This window comes from Molothrus ater, chromosome 7, assembly GCF_012460135.2.
Source record: "Molothrus ater isolate BHLD 08-10-18 breed brown headed cowbird chromosome 7, BPBGC_Mater_1.1, whole genome shotgun sequence".
Taxonomy (NCBI): Eukaryota; Metazoa; Chordata; class Aves; order Passeriformes; family Icteridae; genus Molothrus; species Molothrus ater.
In genome coordinates, this window is record NC_050484.2 from 2,624,762 (window position 1) to 2,652,162 (window position 27,401).

Here is a 27,401-nt window from a genome sequence, read left to right on the forward strand (position 1 = left end):
AGGGAGAACTGTAGAATGAGTAAAGCTGCATAAACAAACATCTTTATTTTTTAAAATAATTTGTAGAAGTGGCTTGATGCTCACTGACTGAAGGGAGCTGCAAAGGAACAAGGTCAGTAAGTGACAGCTCCTTCCAAAGGAAGTCATGCAGGGCTGGAAGCTGAAGCTGCACTAACACACATCTCAGGTAGGAAAGGTTAATAAAACAATCAATTTATGGAACCTGAGCTCTGAATTTTGTATCATTTTCCATCTCAGAACAAGGCTGCTTTTGCAAACACGCTCAGATTTAATGCAAGAATGGAGATGTGCCTTACACAGGAAGGGATCACAAGAGCCCCTTCCAGCATGACCTAACACAAACATTCTAGGAAGGGATCACAAGAGCCCCTTCCAGCATGACCTAACACAAACATTCCCAGCACAGCTGTTTCCCAAGAAGAATTTGCTACCTCTGATGGGATTTTTCCAGCATCTGCAAGGCAGGAGTCATCTGTGATGACCTGGAGCTGACCAACGCCAGCCTCAGCTCTCAGTAACCACAGGCAATGCCTGGGATTAGCTGGTACCCTCAGGATTTCAGGTCTGAAGGGACATCCGTGAAATTCTGAGTCACCTCCCTGGGAGAAGCACAGGAGACAGCCCTGGGTGCAGTTTTTGGCTGTGAGCACACCCCACACTCCCAGGACTCCCCTGCACACAGATGTTTGTGTGCAGAACTGTGTCTGTAGGGATGGATTTGCACATCTGTCCATACAGATACCGCACATACATCACACATACACTATTTTTATAATCCTGTTACACATGTAAACAAGTCTCAGAGGAAAGAAAACTAATTAGCATTCCCATATTAATCCTATTGGGCATTGCAGGTATTTCTTAAGAGCCAGGATGGTACCACAGCAGTCTGACTCCACAACAAAGTGTTTATGTAAAATATGACATCCCTGCCACAGGGAACCAAAACAACTCAGGCTGCAAGTGCAGCTTTTTCTCTCCCTTGCATTATTTATTCTCTCCACAAAGGCATCATTGGGTGTTTTTGATGTCACCACAAAACACACTACAGAAAATCCAGCCCTACCTGGTGCTGTCACTACACACACATTAAATTCAGATAAGTTGAAAAAAAATTAAAATGGCATAATATGAATTTTAGAGATGCTTATGAGATCGCTAGGAGTTTAATAAACAAAAAATGTTTGTTCCCCAAAAAACTGTGATTTAGAAGACTGTCAAAAAACAGCTCAATTTCCTTTTCACTTCTTCAAACAACTTCCATGTAATTAGTTAATTAGTATAGCAGTACCTATTTTTGAGGAAGTGTGTCTCTTAAATCAGGCAGCATTTTCCTTTCTGTGGATTCCCAAGATTTCCAATCTCTCAATGAGGCTGAGAGGTGCAGGACAGCAATCTGAACCACCCAGAGGGTGGAATGGGATGGGCTTTAAGGCTCCTTCCAACCCAAACCATTCTGTGATTCCATGCTAAAACAAAAGCACAAAGACCCCTCTCTCCCAGAGGAGGTTTGCAGGTAATTTTTTCCAGCTTTGCTGTATGTTCTCATCTCAGCCCTGCACACATGGATGAATACCAGAATAGCTACAAGATCTCATTAATCAAAAAATAGCTGGAAAGATGAACTTGGAATCCTGGTATTTCCTCTTGAAAAAATGAGATAAATTAGGTGCACTGCCTGACTGTACTTTCAATGAACTCTTCAAATCAACACTTGCTTACCTGGAAACTTTCTGCAATCTTAAAGGTTAACTTCAACAAAAGTGTCAGAAGAGTTTAATTAGAACAAGATGTCTTGAACATACTAGGTGTGACTTCTGTGTGCTTGAGGAATACATCCATGACATGATGGAATTTTGGAGATGGATACAAAGGAGAAATTGGCACTTTTGCTCAGAGGTGAGCAGTACATCTCATTTATGTTCACCAGGCCATGTTCTGCTTTGCCCAGTCCATAATACATGAATATTAGGATCAGTAAAAAGAAAACAGGAGTAGAAACTTCTCCTGTTCTTTAAATTGCCCAGATTTCTCCTGGCTTTATAAACACATGCAACATGGAATAGCTCAGAGTAAAAGAGCTGCCTTTGGAAAGAGGTAGAGAGAGAGGAGATCTTCTCACAGCTCTTCTAAGGCAAAGGTCACCCACGTCTCCATGCCAAACCAGCTCACCACCAGCCTGCTGCACAGCACATGCACAACTTGAGGGAAATCTCAGACACAAGAAGGGAAAGATCATCTATTTTGGGGCTGTGACCACATTGTGGCCCACAAGCCCAGCAGATGGTGACTAACTCTGCTGTGTGCAGTTTGCTTTCCCAGAGAAAGCCCTTTTTGTTTGAATAACTGGCTGCTGATACACTGAGTCACTCAGCTACCTCCAGCAGCAGCTCCACCACCCTAAGAGGACTGGCTGGGAAGTGCTGAGTACAGAATGTGTGCTTCTTTAGGAACAACCTGCCTTAAATAAACCACTGACTCACCTTGTCACGCAAATGATGCTCTGCAGCCTCAATATTCAAAGGATCGTCAAAATTCAAAAGATCCTGGAAAAGAAAGAGAGAACACTGAGGGGCTCCCACTCACTGCATCAACAGGAGCCCAAAGCCCTCAGGAACAAGAAAATGGAATGAAGCAAACAGGGCAGCAGGTTTTATTTCATCATTTTTTTTTATCATTTCATCATTTTTTTCGTCATTTCATCATTTAATCACTGCCTCGGTGCCAAAGGTAAATGCAAATGAGTAATTTGGTAATTGGAAACCAAATCACAGAGCAATTAAGTGGCAACAGCATCAGGGCATTTAAGCCCTGCTGGTGTGGGGCCCATGGCACTTCTCCCTGGAAGTAAAAGTATTTCCATCAGAAAATTAAATTTTAGAGAGCAGTCAAACTTTCAGGAGGCACAATTCCTGTTGATTTTTGTTAGAGGGCAAAGTAAACCTTGAAAAAAACTTCTGCGAACAGTGTGCTGATAAAGTGGGAGTTTCCTTAATTCCACCTCCACAGAAAAGCAATTTCACTCTCTCTGTGAAGAAGCAATTTCACTCTCTGAGTGACCTGGAGCCTGACAGGGAAGTTTGAGTGCTCTGGAAAAAACAGGGGAGTGAAAATAGAGGAAATAGTGGAAATAGAAGTAAAAGAGAGCAAAGATCCTGAGAACTAAGGACATGTGAGGTCATGGAGCACAAATAGTCCTAACAAACCTCAAGCCTCCCAATTTAATCTCAAATATTAACTTTGATAGGAGAAAGGGTCTAGGGTTAAAAACAATGGAGAAGAGGAATGAGCATTAAAAATAACACTGAATCACAAGTGGTAGATAAAACCAGCACTGAGAGATAAAAAAAACAATGGGAAGGATTCCACTTGATGAATGGAAAAATATATTTGCCTTTACAAACAAATTGTAGTTTGCTGATAAATTAAATTGGAGATTGAAAGATAAATGAAACACTGGGGGAAAACCCTAAATTCCATGAGAATTAAAAATTAAAAAGGAGGGCTATACATTAGAGGGAAATCTTCGGTATCAGGCATTTCAGGAAGTCTGTACCTCTCAAGTACCTCAGCCATTGGGCAAAGAGAGAGGGAAATGTGGCTGGGAAATTGGGATAAAAAGGAGGCTGTGTGCTCCAAAAATCTGAGAGACCCCAAGGGAAATACCCCATGGCCTCTCCCTTTATTTGAATAAAGCAAAAGGACTCTTCTGTCTCCTTTTTGGACATAAACCTCTGGTGTTTGTGGATGTATTTTCCTGACACAGCCATGACAAATCCCCATGGTCTCCTAGGCAGGACCACCTCTCTCTGCAGCTCTTTGCCCAATATTTTTATTTTTTGCAGCTCTGCCCCTGAGGATTTTGCTTCCTTCCACTTGGCATGCACAAGGAGACTGACTCTGAAATGCAATTCACTTTTGCTGGAAAGGCAAATACTCTCCAAACTTTTACATCAATTTACCAAAGAAATTGTTGAAAAAACCAACCAAGACTTTGGATGCCAGGAAATCTAAGCTTCCTTCTACACCCTGGAGTGGGTGGGGTGGTCCCTCCAGAGGAGATGACAAATGGGGCCACCAAGTTAGTGCTGCTCTTTGCTTCCTCCTGACCTTCCCACCCAGCAGCAATGGCTGAGGAAAGGAATCCCTAAAAAAGGTAACTTTTGTAAAGACTTAGAGCTTCTCTCCACTTTTAGGGCAAAAGCAGCCATTGCTTCCTGCCCTCTCCTCCATTTTCAAGGTGCTCCTGCAATTACAGGTTCTTTGCTCCCAGCAATCTTTAAAAAACACAGGAGGAAATGGGATCCCTGAATAAAATCACATAAATTCTGTGACAAGTCAGGTTTTATGCAAACAAGGAATGAGACTGCAGGGCAGACATTAATTCCTAAATAGGTTGTTTTTTTTAAAGACTACTAACACAATTCCTTCTCAGAGCAGTACAAATTTCTATTTCCTGCAAATCAGCAGTAGTTTCACACTGTGTGGAAGATCCCAAACAATTTGTTACCAAAATATCCCCTAATATTTCTAACCAAAGTAAAATCTATGTACAAAATCTGGCATTTCAGACACTCTGGATGAGTTCCACAAACAAAAGCACAATCTGATTTCATACTCATCCAACACCCACTGAAGCCAAGGGAAATAAAGACCTAAATTTTTACAGGCAACACACAGGGCTGCCATTAGGTGATGCTGAAACTAAACCAGGCAGGAAAAAGAAAAGGGGACATGCAAAATATTCTTTTACTTACAGTAAATAAAGAGTTTAACCCCCAGACAATATCCTGCAAAGAAAAACACAGTTAGTTAGACAGGCATTTCAGGAGTTTTGAATGTGTTAACAAACTTAATTTTTTTATTAATCCATGAAATAACTGGAAACAATCTAGATTAGAAGTAATGTATGACTAATTTAAATCAAAATGCTGAAAAGGCTTTCCCATTTCATGGCCACTTGATATCTAGAAGTCAGCAGAAACCAAATACTGCATATTCAAACAGAAGGTCAGAGTTTTCTGTGTGTATTCCTGTTGCTCCTCCATTCAAGGAGAGGAGTGATACCTTAGGATTTGCCACCAGCTGAAAACTGCACTGCTTAAAGGGTGGGTAATGAAAGTTAATTCAGCAATATATTCTTAAATAAAGAGGGGTCAAACAAATTCTTGAAACTGTCAACATTTTAGAGAAAAGAGGGTGAGCTGTAGTAGGAGTTCAGAGAAATACCACTCTTACATAAACATATGTCTCAAGTCATTCCACAGCTAAAATGCAAATTTACAATAAAAATAAAGCCTCAAAGTACCAAACTTCCTATGCACAGCAAAGAACTTCAATAAATGAGTGTATGTGAGCTTGTTTCCTGTTCTGGGCCCTGTGCTGAGGGTGTGCAGCACAGAAATCCATATCCCTGAAGGACACTGTCCAATTATGCCCTAATGAACAAGAAACAAGGTCAGCATTCCACAGCCTCTCACCATCCCATTTCCCTCTGCTCCTGCACAGACAGCCCACTCAGTTTAGCTGCTTTTGGCCTGGATTGCCAGGCAAACTGGGTTCAATTTTGCCATCTGGATGGCAGCTGTCTTCTGCTAAGTTTTCCTTATCTCTTCCACAACACCTGCTGATAACAGCCAGTTGAATGTCACTGCATGGCTGATAAGAACTACAGCATCCCACTGGGAGATGGGAGCCCAGAGGGAGGAGCCAAGCATTCCTACCTGGATATAATCTGGAGATTCTGGAACACCAGCACAGCTTCTGCACTGGATTCCCAGAGGAACAGCAGCTGCCTCTTCTTCCCCTGGATCTTCAGAGGAAGAGACTGCACCTTTCTACAGGATCCCTGCTCCAGCAGAGCCACCCCTGACACTGCAGGAGGGCTGCAGCCACAATTCCCATTGGATTTCTACAGGATCCCTGCTCCAGCAGAACCACCCCTGACACTCCAGGAGGGCTGCAGCCACAATTACCATTGGATTTCTACAGGATCCCTGCTCCAGCAGAACCACCCCTGACACTCCAGGAGGGCTGCAGCTACATTTCCAAATGAACTGCTACCAACAGGGTGTCAGGTTGAGTTCTGATTCTGGCAGTGTTGTTTTAGTTTACTGCATTGTTTATTTATCTTTTTATTTTCTTCCTTAGTAAAGAACTGTTATTCCTGCTCCCATATTTTGCCTGAGAGCCCCTTAATTTAAAATTTATAGCAATTTGGAGGGAGGGGGTTTACGTTTTCAATTTTAGGGGAGGCTCCTGCCTTCCTCAGCAGACACCTGGCTTTTCAAACCTAGACAGCTTTGAAAACATCAATCTGCCAGCAGGGCTGGCACTGCCAGCCTTTCCAGCCTCAGCACCTTCTCAAATGTGGCAAAGACAGCAACTTTCAAACGTGGCAGCAGAGACACATGAACTGCACAAAAGGGGTGACCCAGACATTTAATTCCAGTTATCTGGAAATTTTAAGATTCTAGTGCTGAGCAGTCACCCTCACTCCCAAAGAACAGCTCTGCCAGTTCCCTGGCAAGCAGGAAAAAAATGAACATTTCAATTTTAATTGTTTTATTATTCAATTATTTCAAAGAAGGGATGGAAATCGTTGTTTCACACTTTATTTAAGCCTCTGTGCTTGTTCAACTGCTGGAACAGACACCAGGCATAGCAGGGGGCAGCAGAGCATGGTGTTAAGGACACCTGTATTAATCCTAGGGGGAAATTATTAGTACAATGCAGTGATGTGCCAAAGTCACAGATTGAAGGAAAATTTGTTGGCATGGAGAGCAGCAAAAGGCAGGAAGGTCTCCATTTCCACTTGATTCTCCCACATCCAGGGATAAGAGAGTGCTCAGTAGCTCTGGGCAACCCCAAAGCCCCCAAAGGTCAGGAGCCCGTTCCACTGCTGCCCTCCAAGGCTGTTCTGTCCTTCAGGGAGGCAGAGTTACAGGACAAAATGACATTTTTAGAAGTTGCCTTCTACCTACACCATGGAACAGCAGGCTGCAGCTGCAGAACCACAACACTGAGCATTAAAACCACCCTGGACAGGTACAAGGCCACCTGAGTACTCTGCGGCCTGGCCATTTCTAACTCCTGAATGCCAAACCTGCATCCCCAGGGTTACAAACTGTCCACAGCACCAGCATGGCAGAGAAGGAACAAACCAGGAGCAAGACAGTGCCTTCTAAAACCCTCAAGAGCTCATTTTCTCCTTACCCTGAGCAGTGCTGAACCCCCTGCTCTGCCAGAAGTTCCCCAGACACCAGCAGAGCTCTCTCCAGACAAAACTCCTCCTTGTCCAAGACAAGCTCCAATGCCTCACACAGGCAAATGCTGCAGCTCAAAAAGGAGATGTGATATCCTATTTTCATGTTATATAATCAATTGTTCCCAAATTCTTATTTGTTGAACCCTGGTTTTAAAGCTTTGGGGTCCTTGACTCACTTGAGTTGGTTTTAGAGAGTTCTATTAAAAATAAAAAAGAAACAGCAAACAAAAAAAAAACCAACAAAAACCTTTGTACAGGCACAAGCTGTCAGAATGCTGTACATCTCCACTGCCATTCTAGCCATCAAAAAGCATAACAGGATTACTATTATTACTGAATAATTTACCTGTGAAAGTCTTAATACCATTTTTGATGTTTCCATCTATTCCAGTTTTATGATTTCCTAGATTCCTTTTATACCCTTGCATGGCTCCATAAGAAAATAATGCTAAATTACCACCAGAGGACAATTGCTTTTTGTAATGAGCTTGAGGCTAGGCTGGATTGAAGCCTAGGATATTGAGAAAGGGAAGTGGGATGGAACAGATGAGCAAAAGTGAAGCAAGTATTTGCTATCTGAAAAGCTCAACATTGTTGAACTGTAGAAATCACTCTGCACTGCTGACTTCAGCAGAGCTGCTGGCTGCAGGCAGATAAGCCCAGCCTTGATGCTTGCTTTGGGTCTAACTAAAGAGCCAAAAGATTGTGCAAGCCCCTGAAGATCTTGTCAGATTTAACAGCTCAAAAACTTCTGTTCTCCTTCAGTATAATAAAGCATCAGGCTTGGCTTCAAATATTTACTGAACTTGTGGCTTAAATAGCCTGAAAACTAAATTAAGCCCATGTGCAGGAGTTTTTAAAGATGATCTTCACAGGGAGGAGCAGAGAATGTTCATGGTGCACACCTTGACAGTGCTGCACTCCAGTGAGATCCCACTTGTACAAGATCACACATCTGCACCTGACAAAGCTGTTTTCTTTACAAAGCTGCTGTTCTCAGACTTCTCTGGGTTTAACATCAAACTTGCAGAGGACACTGCTGAGGGGCAGCCACAGAGCAAAGCTGAGAGCCTCTGCTTTTGGCCCAAACCTGCTTTTTGTGCTGGACCTGCAGCCTGGTGTTCCAGATTGCAAGGCGAGATGTTTTCCATTACCATCTGTATGGCAGTTGTCTTTTGATAAGTGGGCAGTTTGCCTTATCTCTCTCTGAGTGATCACAAACACCCCTCCCGCTGGGAGGACACCTGCTGATAAGAGACTAATGAATGTCACTGCATGGCTGATAAGAGCTACAGCATCCCATTGGGAGAGGTGAGCCCAGGGGGAGGAGCCAAACATTCCTACCTGGATATAATCCAGAGGTTTTGGAGACACCAGCACAGCTTCTCCACTGGATTTCCCAGAGGAACAGCAGCTGCCTCTTCTACTGAGGTTCTGTCAGATCCCTGCTCCAGCAGAACCAGCCCTGACACTGCAGGAGGGCTGCAGCCACATTTCCAATGGGACTGCCACCAACACCCTGATCCACAGGGTGTCAGGTTGGGCTCTGACTCTGTCAGTGTTGTTCCCTGGGTGGTGTCCCAGAGGTTTCCCATCAGCTCAGATGCCTTTGGGAGTCCAAGGCAGGTCTGGGATATGCAAGTGGGTTTAATTTACATTTATTGTTAGTTCAGAGTAGCCAATGATGGTGTTTGAAATGAAGAACTGGGGTGCCCAAGCACTGCAGTACCTGGTTAAGTCCACAGTGGGTGAGGGGAACATGGAATAATGAGGGAAGCACACTCTGCTCCATGGCACTGCCACCACCCTGGGCTGGAGCATGGGGAAGTCAGTCAACACAGGGAAGTCAGAAGTCCAACAGACTGCTGTAAACACCCCTTTAGAATTGTCCCTTTTCATTCTGCACTATTTCTGTGCTGCATCTGAGTGAAAAGTTACACTAAACCCTTGCCCACAGATTTATTTACAGCATGCCAAACGAGCAGAAAAAACCTGCTGCTGCAGCAGTGTCTGAAGTTCAAGAATCCTCAAAATCCTCAATGCAGCTTTTGAAACGGCCTCTCCTGAGGCCAGGGAGTCTCAAAGCTTTGCATTTCTAGGAGGTCTTAACTGAGTCACTGATCTTGCCAAGGGACAGTTCTCAGAGCCACTTCACAAAAGCAATGCCACTGAAACCATGCCACACATGGGGCTCAGAAAGACAACCACAACCACTTCTGGAGAGTGAAAGCAAACATGGAAATTGCAAAATAGGATTAAATTAAAATTTTCCAGTTTACCTCACTGTTTTTTAGGTATGGAATTAATTAAGATTAAATTAAAATTTTCCTTTAACAGGCAAAGTATATTTAATACATTAATTTAAGAAGAGAGCAAACCAGACAAAAGCACCTAACAAACTTCCAATCAAAGAAATTCCCTTAAGGGGTCCAAGAAGCATTTCTGATCTACAGACAGAACAAAACAAAGCTCATTGCTAAACAATTCTTTATAAACAAACAATTTAACCCAGTCAGATGAACAAAAGGAGCAGCAGTCATTTATACTAGCCCATGTCTGAGGCAATTTTTTTTGGTTTGTTTTAAAAAGGGCTGGAAATGCCACTCTGAAGTCCAGTATGCTCTAGTCCAGGCCAGCTCCTGGGGCAGCTCTCTGCTGTCCTGTCTGCCTATTCACTACCTCAAGGTGGTTTTCCTCTTCCTTTTCCTTCTTCCACCATCTCTTAAAAACAAGCCCAGATTCTTCCTCTCTTCACTGCAGCCTAAAAAGCCAAGCACACTGCATCCCACCCTACCAACTAATCACTGGTGCTGGGGATCAAAAACAAAAATTTTCCTTCCAGTGACATAGGCACTTTTTAGCTTATGAAAAAGCTTCTTCTCTCCTAAGCTGTCATCTCCCAAATAAATTCTCTTTTTATATGTCCTCTCCTGCTCCTCTCTCATCTTGCAAAAGTTGAAAATTATTGTTTCCACCTAGAAAAAGGTGATAAAGTGAATGCCACCTTTCTTCAGCCACCCGCAAAAGCCACCTCAGCTGTCATGTGTCTGTCATCCCTGCCTGTGCTTCCCACCCAAACACAGCAGCAGCTCCCCACAGGGCTCTGGGTAACCTAAAAGGCACAAACTGCTCCAGTTAGCAAACACAAAACCAGGAGAAAGGCTGCAAAAGCATTCCTTTTGTACTGAAATATAGGAGGGGAAGGCAAACAGGACCAATGTGCTGTCCCAGAGCAGAGGAGCTGGGAGGTGCCAAGCAAGCAGAGCACTCCTCTCCCATCCCTCACTCTGTCACTGACTCCTTGACCCCTGTCCCCGTGGCTACTGCAGGACAAGTGGATAATCCTGGGGAAATTGTTCCCTGGGGAATTCTCTGTAACTTCTTCATGAACTACACCACAGTGATCTCAGCACTGAAGCCATCACCCTCTGGAGACCACTCTGCTCAGTGCATTAAATTGAATATTCAGAAATCAGCAGTTTGGGGAGAACAAGCATGGGTTAATTACAATTACTGAGGTATCTCAGCTCACCTCACTCACATGCCCATAATAACAGCTACTGCACCTACACCAAAGATTTGGCTTTGCCAGGGGACATTAAAGAGAGAAAATAAAAATTTTACTAAGCATTTCTGAAGCAAGAACTATTAGAAGACACTCAGCTCTATATTTTCACCAGCTTGGGCGTGTATGGAGGAGAGAGAAATAAATCACCTCTTACAAAACTGATAAAGCCAATTTATAATGAAGTCAAAATACAACACAATATCTCTTTGGAAAAATATTTCCTGAAGCTTATTTCAAGAAAAAAACTGAATGCCAGATCTGCACAGAAGATTGTCTTCAGCAGTTCATAGCTTCTTTTTTCAAAATACTGGGTCTGAAGTTGTTATCTAGAGCTTATTCAATTTTTAGAGGTGAGGAAGACACATAAAAAGACCAACTCCAAAAGAGGATTTGAATAAATCAATAGCTGTACAATCTTATCATAATGTTGAGAAAAACAGCCTGAGCAACAAGAATTAATGTAACATAAAGCATGCAGGTTTCTTTTTTCCCTTCATGCTCAAGACAGTGACAGTTACTTTACTGTCTGTTCCAAATGCTCCTCTACACTAATTACAGATGATTTTGACAGCAGACCATCTATTTTCCTTGAGATGATAGGTGAAACTTTTGTACTTTCAAAACTCCTCAGGTTGATGCTTAAATATTGAGGTAAACTGGGAAAATGAAGTCAGGACCCTCTGATTTATTTCTCCAAGAGATGAGTTTGATATTTGAATAATTCCAAATGAAGTCATTCCAGTGCCTGAAGACAACAGCAGAACCAGTGAAGCAAACAGGACAAAATGCTGCCATTTAGTATTAAAACATTAATTAAATAAGCAAGGCTCCTAAGGATCAACTCCAAGTAGCAATAGTTTAGTGGAAATGAGTCTTAATTCCTTTTAGATCAGGTAATCTAATAGCACAGACAGATATTTATTAGCCCAGGATCTGGAGTTATGGGAGAGAAATTCCTGAGAAAACAGTGGTTTCCTGGGGGGGGGCATGAAAATCTGTCTGCAGATCTGTAGTTTAAGATCACCTGGATGTTTCCTGCTCCTGGCTCTCCCGAGAGCAGTAACACAAAAATGACAAAACCCAGCACTTGGAGCTATCTCAGTGAAAAAGTGAACTGCACGTAACACCTAACAAACATGGAAAGGCTCCAGAAAACAGCCCAGCTAGCTGAGCCCAGCTGATCTCTGTGAGAACACAGCTACCAAAAGAAGAAAAAGGACAAATATTCCCTGTGAACATCCATCATATCTTTTTAAACACCGGCTTTGCTGTTCATATGCTCAGCCCTCCACAGAGTTGCCCAAGTGTGCTTTGATTATTTTTAAGGTCCATCAATCAGGCAGTGATTTATGAACCCATTTCCAGCTGCATTTAGTTAGAGGTAACTGCAGAAGGAGCCTGACTTTTAGAACCAGTCAGGCATTTAAAATACACATCCACCTGTTCAGTTCTTAAAATCAATCACCTGAGATGTTTGCAGAGCAAAATGAAAACAAGCATTTAGGAAAACTGAGGAGTATTAAGGAGAACTAACTGAGCTAGGCAGGTGATAATCCTAGCAAATGAGGCACATGTTGGGGACTAACACAAGTCACTGAAGCACTATGGAGTTTGAAATTGAAATTACTGAAAGGTACAAAGCAGAGAAACAGCAACTGTGTGAAGTCATGTCAGGTATTTAAAAGCTGGTACTTCCAATGACATTAAAACAACCCTGAGAACAGAACAGAATTAAAGCCATCTATCTGCTTTCTGCCTAGGAAACTTTAATTTTGACCATCAAACCTAAAAACAGGAGAAAAGCAAGTTCAGACACTCTGAGCAGGGCCCAAAGTAACTGCAGCAGTCTGACTGCAGCTTTGTGAATAAGCTGCTTAAGAGAGGAAAGTGTGCAATAAAATGATGCAGAATGTGACAGAATGGAGACTGAAAGGTAAATAAGCTCCTGTTGCTAATTCAGGTTTAGCTACAAAGGAGCAGAAGGAACACAAAAATCACAAAGGAGTAGAAAATGACACAAAGATCAGCTGGGAAGCACTGCAGCAGTGCTCACACAAGCCACAGCCTGGAGACCAATCCCTACCAGAAATTATCTAAGGGTTTGGGATCCTGGAGTGTTTCTATGAATAAAAAGAAAGTGATTTTAAAAGTGTATATATATATAGACAGGCTGGCAGGGTAATGTTTTAAACCTGTTTCAGGGTAAGAGCCCAACTCTGCTCAGAACCTGATTTCAAAAAAGCATCTCATGCAGGAATTCAGAAATAGTACATTCTTTATTTCCCTCTCTCACACACAGGCTGCTCTTCACAGTGGTCCATGGAAATGTCTTCCCAAGCACAAAGAAGGGAAAAAAAGATAAAGCTCAACACTTGGTAACCTGAGGAGAATTCAATCATGGATGAGATGACACCAAGTGCAAAACACTGCTGGGAAACAAAACTGAGTTAGGTCTTCCCCCCCTAAAGAATCCTCTACACTGCAAAAAAATACATTTTGTCAGGTAAGTTTTCCAGACAATTTAACAGATTTTCACTTTTATTTCAGCAATTTTTTTCATGTTTCTACTCATGTGATAATTAAAAAATATTAAAAAGGTCATAGCAGTTGATTTTGAAGGATTTTACATGTAAGAGCTCTGCTGTCACCACAAGGGTTCCAAAATGAGACACAGCCAAAAATCTGAGCCTTCTAAAGGGTTAAGCACACAAGCCCCACACATGCAGCTGGTTTGTGCACTGGGCTTCTCATGTGTATTCTCTATTTGAATGGCTTCTCTAATGCCCTTGGAAGAGTTTTTGTGGCAGAAGGACACATGCTCACTCTCAATTCATTTTTAGGAGTAGTTCAGAGTGCTTTATTGGGCAGGGCGGGGTGCTATTCCTCCAGAAAACCAGGCTGATTTCATATTATTGACAAGTTAAACACTGACTTTCAAGTCCATAACAGGCCAAGACTGGATTCCTGCCCACAGAGCTTCTGTGCAAATTCTCCCTGTTCCCCTTGTGGTGATGAAAAGCTGTAAAAAGCGAGCTCACGACTGTGGTGCTTCAATGTTCAAAAATTTAAAAATCCAAGGAGAATATCTGATTTTTCTCTTTTTGAAGTTAAGCTACTACTTCTTTTTCTCTTGCTGAATCTTTCATTTCAACAACCACAGTAAAAGCTTTTGTCTTTTGGGTTTCTTCTCCACTTGTATTAATTTTTAAGCTTAAAACTTTCTCTGAATGAAAATACAGGGACAGGAACAGAACTAGTTAACTTAAATTACTCAGTGACTTGATTTAACCTGAGGTGAAAACAGAAACAAAGGGCAAAACAAAATCACACTAACTGATGGAAAAACAATAGGGAAAGAGTGCTTAAGAAAATCCACAAAACAACACACTCATTTTTACTTCCAGAAAGTCACATGCTCACCTCAGCAGAGATTTTACAGATGAAGAAAGTCACAAATCTCATTCACAGTGCCAAAGAGCAAACCAAGCATCAGATAAAGGTCATTTTCAATTTGTTTTCTTTGAAAGAGACAAACACCTGATGTGTACCCTTTATCCACCTAATGCTGTTAAAGCTCTGCAAGAAACAATTTTGGCAGCATTCCTGGGAACAGCAACAGGAAGATAAATGCCCTGCTCTGCTCAGGGCTCTGCACTGATTTTGTCTTGTCAGGAGTATCAATCCCATGGAAATTGCTGGGGTTATGGATTGCTGTACACAGGATGCTCTTGTGTTTGCTGCCAGGGTGAAAACCAGCACACCTTACAGAGTGTGGGTTCTCTGAGTCACAGCAACCTCCAAAACCTTGGAGCAGAGCAGGATTTGTGCAGCCACCCCAAAATTCCCCAAACATTTCTACAATCAGCACTGTACCTGCTCCACTGCAGCCAAAGACAAAAAAACCTCACCACAAAAACCTCCTCTTGGGCAAACCACATGAGCTGATTCTTTGCAAGGCCAGGAAAGGGTTTTTAAAGATGTATTTATTTGGAAGGACACATCCAAAAGGTAACAGTACCTTTAAGGTTCTAGTTGGGGCCCAGCCAGTGCCATCAATTGAGTGTTCTCTCAATAAACTGGAAAAGAAAAACACACACATTACACAGAGCAACTTCTGCTTCAATTGTCTTTGTCAGAAAACTCCTCAGAAACCATCAGGAAGTAATTGCAAGATAAGATCTAATTCTTGCACTATTTATATCCAGGTAATGGAATTTTAAACCCCTGGAGTTGGGATGTCTGCCTAAAATTACCTTCTCCACATTGTCATTACAGAACTCCCCATCTGAGCCCAGCCTCTGTCAAAACACCTGAATTATTCTCCTCCAGCAGCACAAGTGTGACAGAAATGCTTGTGACAGGCTCAACACCGAACCCTTTATTTAATCCCTGATGCATTTTAGGACATGTTCATCTCAGGTGAAGAGACAGCCTTGCAGGGTGACCCATCTCTCACCAAAACTGGCACAAACCAATCCAAAAAAGGGTGTTTTGTGGAGGGATAGTTAATTAGCAAAGAGAGGATCATCCTCTATTCTGTGAAAGGACTTCAGCTTCCTACAGGTAAAGATAAGAAACGGGGAGAGTTTTAGTCTGTCTGCTCTGGAGAGAAAATTTCCTTATAAAAAATATATAAAAATATATAAATATAAATATATAAGATATACTTATATCTTGTATATTTATATTTATATATTTATTTTTATATATTTATATCTATATAGGATATAACTATATATATCTCATATATAAAATATATAATATATAAATATATATTATATAAAATATATAAATAAATATATTATATTATAAAATAAATATGTGTTATATTTCTAGATATTATTTTATAAAAATAATATATATGTTAGAAAATATAACTTGAATTTCAATATGACTATGAGTATATAAAATAGAGAATTTCCTGGATGCACACATCCAGTATAGATGTACCATATTATGGTACATACCAAGCCCAGTGAAGCTGCTGACCAATTTGCAAGTGGAAACCATTGAGGTGTTCAGGCATTTCTGGACCTTTCAGATCCGAACCTCAGCAGTTATGAGGAGGACATATATTGGGGATCAGAGCACAAGTGAGAAATAAGCTGAAGTCTTGCTCAGAAAAGTAATAATCTGAATGAAAACAATGTAAGAAACTCCTTGAAGGATCATTTCACAATCACACCTTGCTCTGTAAGGAGTCAGCAAAAACAACTCCCATAGCAAAGCACAGAAATTCCCCACCAGCAGCAGCTTCTGCTGCTGAAATGACAGGGTTAAAGTGAAATAGTTTAACTATAAGGTTTTAGCAATTCCCAGGCTAACATGTATTAGGTCATTTTTAAATTACAGTAGATGATTAGACCATACAGGTTATGTAGTTATTTAATGAACATGGCAAGTTTATATGCAAGGAAATTCAATCCTTGTTCAGTGCAGAGATCCTAGGAGCAGGATGATAACCTGGACAAGCCCATTCCACCTTAAGTGTGCTGCTCATCTCATTCCTGTGCCTTTCAAATGATAAAATATGCCATTACCACTTGTGCAACGTTCAGAATAACATCTTGTGGCTGCAGTTTGTCTCCATAATGCAAAAGCAAAAAAAGCTTTTTGTCTGTTCCTTATCAAACTGTGTGGCAGCGCTTCCATTTGCCTTTCCATCCACCTGACTGGGAAATTCCAAGTGTGGGGGAAGTGAACACACTAAATAAAGTCAGAAAATATTCAGTGCCAGAGCACCTGAGCATGAGCTAAGCCTCATGGCCTCAGAGCTCTCCTGGCACAGCTCCAGCTGGGACACCACAGCCAGGACTGAGGAGACACCTGCACCTCTCTGAGCACTCTGGCAGGAAAGCAGGGAACACACATGTCACAGACATATTTTCTGAAAAATCCTCTCATTAGGATTTTTCTTTTCTCTTGAGAAGCTTCAGCTTCTCCATGTTTTGCTGCTTTGCAATGTGATTTGGAGAACTGTTTACCCAGCATGTGAAATTGTTTTTACTTGATGACCAATGACAGTTACCTGTCTTGAGGCTGTGAGCAGTCACAAGATTTTATTATCATTCCATTCCTTGCTTTCTGATGAAATCCTTTCTTCTATTCTTTACTATAATTTTAGTAGATAATTTTCTTTTAATATAATATATATCATAAAATAATAAATCAGCCTTCTGAAACATGGAGTCAAGATTCTCATCTCTTCCCTCATCCTGGGACCCCTGCGAACACCACCACAGAACAGAAGTGTCCTTTGGCTTCACACTCCTCATTTGCTGATTTGTTTTTAGAGCAGCACCTTCTTTCTTCTACAGATTGGGAATGATCATTAAACCCCTCAACAGAACCTTTCCCCAGATCTAAGGAGATCTCCCAGCTTATGATTACAAATCATACATCAGCCTGGGTTCCATGGGCAGAGTGCACAATCACTGCTTTTGAACTTTCAGTACCCAAAACAGCCCCTGATGTGACCAGTCAGCTGCTCAGCTTTCATTTCAACAAATACCTCCTCATTCTGGGAGTAACTCCTGCATGGCAGAAAGCTCTGAGGAATTGTTTGCTTTTTAAATTAAGACATCTTTTAAAAAGCATCTCCTGAAAGTGGGAACTGTGTGATTGCAGCAAGTGTAAAACCTTCTGAAGCTCCAGCTGACCCAAGCTGCAGCTTAAGTGACAACAATTTACTGCAAGGGAAGATCAGACTGACCCCCTTTCTATCCACATGTGCAGTGGAGGTGATACCCAGAATGGGCCAGACCTAACTAGGATCTGTCATTAATTATGGCCCAGGGTAACTGCAGTCCATAAAGCACAGAAAAACTCCACTTTTCCTGCCCAGAACTGCTACACTTGACCACAAGTTAACTGTTTAGAATGTTTCAATCTAGGGATGATTGTCAACCCACACATGCCACAGCATGAGCTATATGGGGGGGAAAGCACTGATGAAGATGATTTTCTGCTTTTAAAAATAACTGAAGCTATTTTAATGCAAAGACTCTTGTGTAAGTTGATTGCAGACACTATACATAGAATGCATTCTCTAACAGGCAGAAAGCAATTTAGTTATTTTAGTTTTTCCATAGAATGCCAGACATTTCCAGGGTTTGATATGTAGAGGTATCTGACAGTCCAAAGTGTTTCAGAGCAGATGCCGAAAGAATGCCTCCACTTCATTAGAATTATGATGCTCCAATCACCACATTCATCTCTTATAATTAAAATAATTTCCAGAGATGGAAAAGCTGTGGCTGCCCCGTTCCTGGAAGTGCTCCAGGCCAGGCTGGATGGGTTTTGGAGCAGCCTGCTCTGCTGGAAAGTGTCCCTACCCAAGGCAGGGGGGGAATGGGATGAGTTTTAAAGTCCTTTCCAAGCCCAACCACTCTGGATGTTATGAATGTGAGGCTTTACTTCTTTACAGAAGATGCTGTGCTGTAGCTGGAGCTCCAGCTCTGGTTTGGTGCCTGGTATTTATACAAACACCTCACCTGCTCACTCCTTTACCTGCACTCAGAACATTTAAATTTCTTAATGCTGATGAGCCTGACCTGCCTAGGAAGGGCAATAAAAAACTTCATTTTCAGCAGGACTTTCAACACAGCACTAAAATGATTCTTCCATCTAGAGGAAAAATTCAGCTTCTCTTTAAGCACTGATTTGCTACACATGGTGACAAGCATGCAGGATTTTCAGAGCAGCTTTCAATCTCACTTATGGGCTTTGCTTCTGCTTCATCTGCTTTTTCTTCTGTGTGCTATTAACTTGAAAAATGACAGGCAAGCTTCTCACTTCTGTTTCTGTTTGGTTTCTGGCCAATTTCACCATCAGGTGTTGAGGATGAAATTGCAAAGTTTCACAAATTCATTTGGAAGAGGAAACATTTACTATCAAGGAAAACCACCCAGGCAAGAGAAGCCTCTCTTGCAAAGTAAAGCTTTCAGGTTTCATATCCTGACTTATCCTGACCTCAAACCTGCTTTGCTATAACTGGCACATGGGTCTTATCACTGGATATTAAATATTGTAATTAACAAACAAAGAAAAATTACTGTCAAAGTTTAAGGAACACTTTTCCTTCCTTTTTGAAATAAAAAGAATTTTCAAGCTCTTAACACGCTTGGCATTAAATGGTAAAGCCTCCCTCAGGGCTTGAGGATGATTCAGTAATGAGGCAGGGAAGAAAAAAAACCAAATACATTTTGTTTAGGATAGAGTTGATATTTTTACCTCATTTTTTGTCTACAAGTAAAACAAAGTACTAACTCTGAACCTGAAAACCCAGGCTCTCCATGGTCCTACAACACAGCAAGAATGAGACTTTCAGTAGGTTTTCATGCTCCTAAAAGTGAAATGCAGAATCAGCACAAAAAAATACTGTCAGGACAGTTACATCCAATATTTTATCCAACAGAGAAACCTCTAAGGTTAAAAAACTCCAACAGAATGTTGTTCCTACCTTAGGCAGATTTCTCCTGTCTCTGTAATGTTTGGGTGCCAGATTCTTGTCAAACATTTTACCTTTGGAGGCTGCCAGGAGAGAAAACAAATTACTGTGTTATCCTTTAAGATAAAAGCCTGTTATAACTCATAAAACAGAAAAAGGCAAATAGATTTGTATGGATTTGTATGTTTAGGGTAACAATGCATCATCTACAAGAGTCAAAATAGACTTCCCTGCCCTTTTAGCTTTTCTCAACTCTTCATAAAAACCAGGCTGGTATTAGGATTTTCCTTAGAAAAAAGAAAATTTAAGAAAGCCTTCCTTCATGGAGAACACTCTAAAGTCATTCAGCTTCTTCATACTTAACTGTTAAGACAATAATTTCAGCCAAAAAACTTCACCAAGGCTTGTCCAAATCAGGGATTTGTTAAAAAAAAACAGAAGAGGATGCAAAGATAACAAAATAACTAATAATAAATAATAAATAACTAATAATAAAAATAAATAAATAAATAATAAAAAATAAATAGCTTATTTTAAATACAGACCCTCCCGTTCAAAACTGAACAGCTGAATTTGAGGCACTAAAATGAAAAGCCACAGGCAAGATCACCAAACTTCTGAGTGTCATAGTGGGGTTCTGAAGTACAGATTTTTCAAGTACAGTCTCCTTTGCTCTAGTTTTGTGAAGTAAATAAAGAGTGGGACATAAAAATGTCAGTAGCTTAGCAACAGCACGTTGCTGCATCCCTGCTCTCGCCATTAGGACGTGCAGCTTTCAATCAGGCAGATTATTTCTGATGGGAAGTGTCCTGGAATCCATCAGCTCACACCAGCACCTTGCAGAACTTCAATTAAATCCCAGATTATAAATGTGGAGTCATCTCTCCCTCCACTTTTTCCAAGGATGTCTTCAATCAAGAGGCAAAACAGCTCCAAGAGCTGCATTTGTATGGCAGCATCATGTGGTTTATCTCATTTTGTTCCCAACTTCCCAATTACTTTTTTTAAGAAACTTTTTAAATTAAGACTCCTTGGAAGAGGTAAGAAAATACGCATGGCACTGAGACCCCAAAAACAGACCTAAAAGAACATGTTCTAGAAAAAAAAACCACTGATCAGCTCAACAAATCTGGGATTGATAATGCAGATTTTGCCTTTCCTCCACTTCATTTCTGTGCAATAACTCAAGGAACATCAGTCATTAAGTGGCTCACAGAAAACAGCCTCAATCTTTTTAACCTCCAAAACACCTCAGAAGTTTTCTAACAACACAAGCTTTTCATTAGCTACACTTCACATTGTTTTGAAAGATGGTGTCTAGTTCTCAAGCAAGGCAAAGCAGCAGAATTTATTCCATGCCATTAGATCAAGATAAAAGAGTAAATTTCTACCATATGCACCTTCAAACAGGGAATGTATTGATGAGTCAAAAAAAAGATTTATGGAAACTCTTTCAAAAAAATCCCCAAATCCACACAGTGAATTAACTGGTGTCTCTTTTTTTGTACTCTGGAAACAAAAGAATTCCTTTATCCTTTCAAAGTGATTTTCACTGCTCTAAGTTAGAAAAACCCACTCCTGACAGTAAGACAGAGGTTTTTCTCTCTCCTTTTTCACTTTTAGACACACAGGACAACTGCAGCACCACCTTAAAATTCATCTTCAGAGAAAACCTCACCTTGGAACTTCTTCCAAGTCATTTTTGAACCCTCCCTGGACCAGCAGGTCCAGAGATTTCCTCAGGATGATGTTCTGTGAAATTCTGCACAAGAGAGCTCCCCAAATCCATTCATTTCCCTGCTCAAACTCCTCAGGTAGATGCAGCCTCAGCTGGGGGGCACAGCAGTGACCACATTCACTTCCTCCTCCATTTTCAAGCAGCCACTTCTGCTCTGGCATGCTTTATTTAAAATGAGCAGTTTTGGTTCTTGATAAATCAGCACTCTAAAGAGACAGGTGTACCAACAGATCTTGTATCTTTTTCTCATTATATATTGCTTAGGTACTTAATTTGATCTCTCCACTAGTGAATAAATTTACCTGGAGAAGGAATGTGGCTCCTGAGAGAAATCTGGAACCAAAGGTATTTGAAAAGTCTTCTCTGGACACCAGCTAATCGCAAAGCTAAACCATTCTGTTAAACCAGCCTGCAACTGCAGCTCCTCTGTTGACAGTTTGTAAAAAACCATTTTACCCAGGAGGAAGGACAGCAGAGGGACACAGGTTTCCCCTAGAGAGGATACAAGTTCCTGGGGGTGAACTACACTCCAGCCCTGAGATATTTCCTGCCACTTTCCAGCAGCAGTTTCTGCAGAACTGCTCAGACTGGCTGAAACTGAACACTACACCCAGCAAAGCACTGAGAGCTTTGGCTGCAGGCCACAATACCAGATCTTGCAAATTGTTCCTCTTTATTTAGTTTATGCTCCTCCACTACACCACAATTCCACAGATCCATTCCTTTGGCCAGTGCAGGTGTGTGTCCCAGCCTTGCCTGTGGGCTGAGAGCCCTGGCAGGTCTGCAGAGCCCTCCTGAAAACAGGAGAAAACTGTCAGTCCCATTCTGCCTGGCAGGAAACCAACCACAGCTCAGCATAATTCCCTCAATATTTGGATTAATACTGCATTAATAACCTGACCACAATCCAACATTCAACCTCCTGCATTGTTTCAAAACTTTTTATTTTTGTATTGGATAAGAGGTGCTCAAATTTAAAAATATTTAATTAACACTTGCTGTAGATTTTCCTGCCCGTGTTGAGCAGGGAACAATAACAAACCAGACACTTTATAGTTATGGAAACTGAGAATCAAAAAACTCAGATCAAACACTTTCCTGCAGCAGTGTTGTTTGGGTGAACAACTGGAATACAAAAATCAGAGGAAATAAAATGAATACACAGAAGTTATTAAGGGTGACCTCTGCCACAGTATCAAATTCTTTGGTAAAGTTAAGGGGAACTTCAAACATGCCACAACCAAACCCACACAGCTGCAAACACTACCAAGCTGTGACTGCCACTACTACACACAGATAATGCTGGATTTAGGCTCAGCTGAACAGGAACCAAAGATCTTCCCTGAAACTCTTCTCCAGGATCCTCCCCTACACATTCCTCAGCCTCTCTGCAAGAACTCTGAACTACCAACACCAAAGTAAGACACCAAAGCAGAAGAATGTGAGAAAAATTACAGAATTTTTTACCTTTTGGTCCACTTATTTCACACTTAGATTTATAACTTTTTAATGAGAATAATCATTAAATGCAGGTGTCATGAATAATTAACGGAAGAGAGCAGAACCTCAGCCAGAAGGGAAGGACACTCAGGTTTGACTCATCTGCACTTCCAAGAGCTTCTGCCAGACAGCTGCAGAGATTTATTTTATTAAGAGACAGAAGATCCTTTCTCAATGCCAAGTTCCCCCAGAAGTCCTGTTACCTGCAAAGAAAATCTTAAATGACAACTATGAGACTAAAGACAAATACTCACCACCATATTGTAGGCATCAGGAACTTCAGTTTCAAACTGAAACTTCCCCCCTTGGTAATAGCCCTCATCTAGAAAAGGGAAAACAAGGCAAATAGTTAAATAAGAGAAATCCACCAAGATTGAAACAACAGCACAGGATTATTACCATCAAACACTTCAGCTGCCACCTAACCCAAGCAGTGTGTGAGCATTGTGTCCTCCTGCACTCCCAACATTTCTACAGCAGAAATCTGAAGTCAGGAGAGCCAACAGTCCCAGAAAAATCCCCCATCCTGACCACAGGAACAGAGACACCCAGCTGGAGGAACCTTGCACTGAACTTCTCACTGTGGGAAGCAAATCCTGGCACCTGGCAGGCAGCACCACATCAGAGACCCTTGGAATGAGCTGGAGAAATTCTGCAATTGCTAAAGCATTGCTGGATGCTGCTCCAGGACTGAGCACATCTTCCAAATCTGTGCTGCTATAATATTGCTAGACCCTGCTCCAGGACTGAGCACATCTTCCCAAACCTGTGCTGCTAAAGCATTGCTGAACCCTGCTCCAGGACTGAGCACATCTTCCAAACCTGTGCTGCTAAAGCATTGCTGGATCCTGCTCCAGGACTGAGCACATCTTCCCAAACCTGTGCTGCTAAAGCATTGCTAAACCCTGCTCCAGGACTGAGCACATCTTCCCAAACTTGTGCTGCTAAAGCATTGCTGAACCCTGCTCCAGGATTGAGCACATCTTCCCAAACTTGTGCTTGCTAAAGCATTGCTGATCCTGCTCCAGGACTGAGCACATCTTCCCAAACCTGTGCTTCTAAAGCATTGCTGGATCCTGCTCCAGGACTGAGCACATCTTCCCAAACCTGTGCTGCTAAAGCATTGCTAAACCCTGCTCCAAGATTTAACACATCTTCCCAAACTTGTGCTTGCTAAAGCACTGCAAAACCCTGCTTCAAGATTTAGCACTTCTTCCCAAATTTGTGCTTCTAAAGCATTGCTAAACCCTGCACCAGGACTGAGCACATCTTCCCAAACTTGTGCTTGCTAAAGCATTGCTAAACCCTGCTCCAGGACTGAGCACATCTTCCTAAACTTGTGCTTGCTAATGCATTGCTATATCCTGCTCCAGAACTGAGCACATCTTCCCAAACTTGTGATTCTAAAGCATTGCTAAACCCTGCTCCAGGACTGAGCACATCTTCCAAATTTGTGATTCTAAAGCATTGCTAAACCCTGCTCCAGGACTGAGCACATCTTCCAAATTTGTGATTCTAAAGCATTGCTAAACCCTGCTCCAGGACTGAGCACATCTTCCAAATTTGTGATTCTAAAGCATTGCTAAACCCTGCTCCAGGACTGAGCACATCTTCCAAATTTGTGATTCTAAAGCATTGCTAAACCTTGCTCCAGGATTGAGCACATCTTCCCAAACTTGTGCTTGCTAAGGCACTGCAAAACCCTGTTCCAGCACAGAGCACATCTTCCCAAACCTGTGCTTTCCAAAGCATTGCTAAACCCTGCTCCAGGACTGAGCACATCTTCCCAAACCTGTGCTGGCAACCCTGGTGAGTAGTACAATGCTGTGTGCAAGGAGTTTCAGAGTGTCCTTCAAGAAAGGCAAGCAGGCTCTTTCACTGTCATTATCTTACTGGGATGTATCTGCTAGGAACACGTCTGCCTCTCTGCCAAACTCAGTACTGAATTATTAAAATGGCTAAATTTTCAAATATGACATATTAAAAGATCTACTTGCATTTAAGCAGGGCTAATAGAATGGGATGCCAGAGAGACTGCAACTCTTGAAATAGCTGTGCTGCTTGGAAGCTGAAACGCTTGCAAGTGATCTGAAATGCACCTGGCATTGCCATTACTGAGGTTTCTCATTAAAAAGAAGGAAACAGGTACCCAGCCCACAGCGGGGGTTTGAGACATCTGAGGGATGCTCTGGCTCAAAGCACCCTGAGCACTCCAGCCCCAGTGAAGGCCAGGAGGGCTGGCTTTTTATATTTCTTAAACCAACACTGCAAAGAAATGTTCTGTGAAACAATCCAGACTTTACAGAAAGACTAAGAAGAATTTTACTATTATCTGGCTTGTTCCAAACCACAAAAAAAAAACCCTAGCTTGTCTACTGTAGGTCATCAAAATCCTCCTTCAGGTTGCTGCCTCCTGATCTGCTTTTTAAATCTATTCTCCATTCCCACTCCAATTCAATTCTGAAGTGAGCTGGATTTATTAAGCAATTTTAGGCATGCTATGCTTTACCAGGAAGTGAAGGGACATGCACTGATTTTTCTAGGAAAAAAGCAAGAGAAAAGCATTTCTCTTTTGTTGTTAAATATACAGAGACAAAAATCAGTGAACAAAGCCTTTACTGAAGAACAGGAAGTAAGAGGTGAGTTACAGGGATAGCCTTTGGTAAAACTGCTCCCTGTCAAATGTGCAATGCCCTCAGAGTGAGACACTGCTCCAGAAAGGAATCCTTGGAAAATGGTCCAATATCCCCAGGAGCTCTAACACACATTTATCCAACAGAACACAGCTGACTGCACTTTATCCACCATCTAGCACTAGAATACATTCGAAGCAACGGTCAGGAATGATCACATTTCCAAGTACAGAAGTTCTTTTCCTTGGCTTAATTTCACTAGTTCCTTGATTGGCTGGGCTTGGAGCAAAGCATGCAGCAGCTCTTCACATTCCACCCCTGCTAAAATGAAATAAACGCCTGCTGATGGATGTATCCATCAGTGTTTTATGTCAAAGAAAATCCCCAGGTTTAATGAACACTCAGTGTTCTGCAATGGCTGTCCAACAGAAACACTCAAGAACTTTCAGATCAGGTCTGCCTCCAAGACAATTCAATATTCATCACTGCCTCACATTACAACTCATTTTATATTCTGGTTTTACACCTTGTCACCAATCACTAACTGGGTAAGCTACTGGCTCTGCTATCAAATTAGCAAGGACATATTTACACAATTAGGAGAGCAAGACATCTCTCCTCCCCTCTTTTATACAATTGGGCCTCTGTGCTCCTAAAGCAACAATCAAGCTACTCATTACCAGTCACTCAAATATATATTAAAAATTCTGGAGAGCCTCAGTACCCAGCCAGAAATCTTGCACTGCATTAACAAGATAATTCACAATGAAGTCATCTTTCAGCATCTCAAGTAAATAGGTTCTCAGACTGAGAGAGAAATCCTCAATTTTTTAGGCATGGAAAAGTGGTGGGAAAAAAGTTCTGGCAGAGTTAACAGTGAGGAAAGAGCTATAAATAAACCCATCAAATGGAACAGCTTTAACACATAACTTAGGAAGTTGGCCACAGGGACTTTTGCTAAAAAGGGAGGATGTCTGAGCCACAGTTTTCCTCCTACTGCTTAAATTTATGTCTTCAGGCTGTATTAGCAGAGCAAGCATCCCTCCCACTTCAGCCTCAAGTTTCATTTCCAACAACCTGACTAAGCTTGTGTTTGTAGGGTGTTTTAATGGCTGAAAGAGCTCTGGAAAACACTTAACCAAATTATTTCCTCACTTTAGAAGAAAATGCAAGACAATTAAGGCAGGCCACAAAGGATGCACTTTGCATAGCTGCTCTCTGAATCAGCCATGCTCACCAATATTTGTGGGCATTTCACCAGAAAACAGTGCCTTTATTAATCCCCCTGAGTGGCACTCACATATCCACACCATGCCCAGACTAGTCCAACAGCCTGGGAACTGAAGGGAAATTGTATTTACTGCATTTACTCTTCTGGGTTTTTAGCTACCTAAAGTCACCTGCTTTATTCTTCTCCAGGTCATTACCGTGATTTTAACCCTCAGCTTCCAATTTTGTGCTCCAAATACCAGTGCAGCAAGCCTGGATTCTAAACATCTCCTTATTTTCCCCCAGATTTTCATCCAATATGATACTGGTGCAAAAATAAGAACAGAGGCAATGGTGGCACAAGGGTATTCTTCAAAGGCAGAACAAATGTTTCAGATGACAAAAGGCAAGAGAAGCTTCAGACAGCAGAGAAAACAAGCAGTGTCTGCCTGGGGAACAGGGAGTTTGTCCACTGCAGCAGAAAAATCCAAGTCTGAGCCATTTTCTATCCACTGATAGTGCACTGCAGAAAACTGGAGCATCCAGAGATTGGAATTCCTTCAGTTATATAAAGCAGTCATCCTCATCAAGATTTTCTAAAAAATCATTTGAAAGTAAAAACTTGCCAGTCACCAGGACAACTTTGCCACATTAAATACTGGCTGAGAAAGGTTTTTGTGAGAGGTGCTGAGCAAGGGACCTGAAAGGATTTCTGCTTGGTGGTCAAGTTTATTTTCTTATTCAAATTAGTCTTTTTGGGAAAGCCTAAGGAAGCTTCTTTTACTGTCCTTTCAGGACCAGCCACATTCAAAATGACAGCAGAGAACAAAGTCAAGATTCATGCAATACTGTTCAGACAATCCAAAAAGAGTTGGCTCAAGCCTGCTCGAGCCATAAAACTTCTGTGACAACCACTCTGCTGCCTCAAGACAGAAAACCAGGATTTAGCATACACTAGAGAGAACTTCAGTATTGAAGAGAGGCAGAAAACAACAAAGATTTTCTTGGTCTGTGCT

At 41.6% G+C, this 27,401-nt stretch overlaps 1 protein-coding gene across 1 annotated transcript in view; it reads right to left on the reverse strand.

Annotated features, from left to right (window-relative positions):
• The window catches only part of UBE2F (ubiquitin conjugating enzyme E2 F (putative)), a 61,396-nt gene that overhangs the window by 19,409 nt on the left and 14,586 nt on the right, over positions 1-27,401 (reverse strand). The window contains exons 5-9 of the mRNA XM_036386874.2: positions 22,798-22,865; positions 19,318-19,388; positions 14,875-14,932; positions 4,779-4,811; positions 2,505-2,567 (exon numbers count right to left, since the gene is read on the reverse strand). Coding sequence (XP_036242767.1) covers positions 2,505-2,567; positions 4,779-4,811; positions 14,875-14,932; positions 19,318-19,388; positions 22,798-22,865 — 293 coding nt within the window. The remainder of the gene's footprint in view (positions 1-2,504; positions 2,568-4,778; positions 4,812-14,874; positions 14,933-19,317; positions 19,389-22,797; positions 22,866-27,401) is intronic.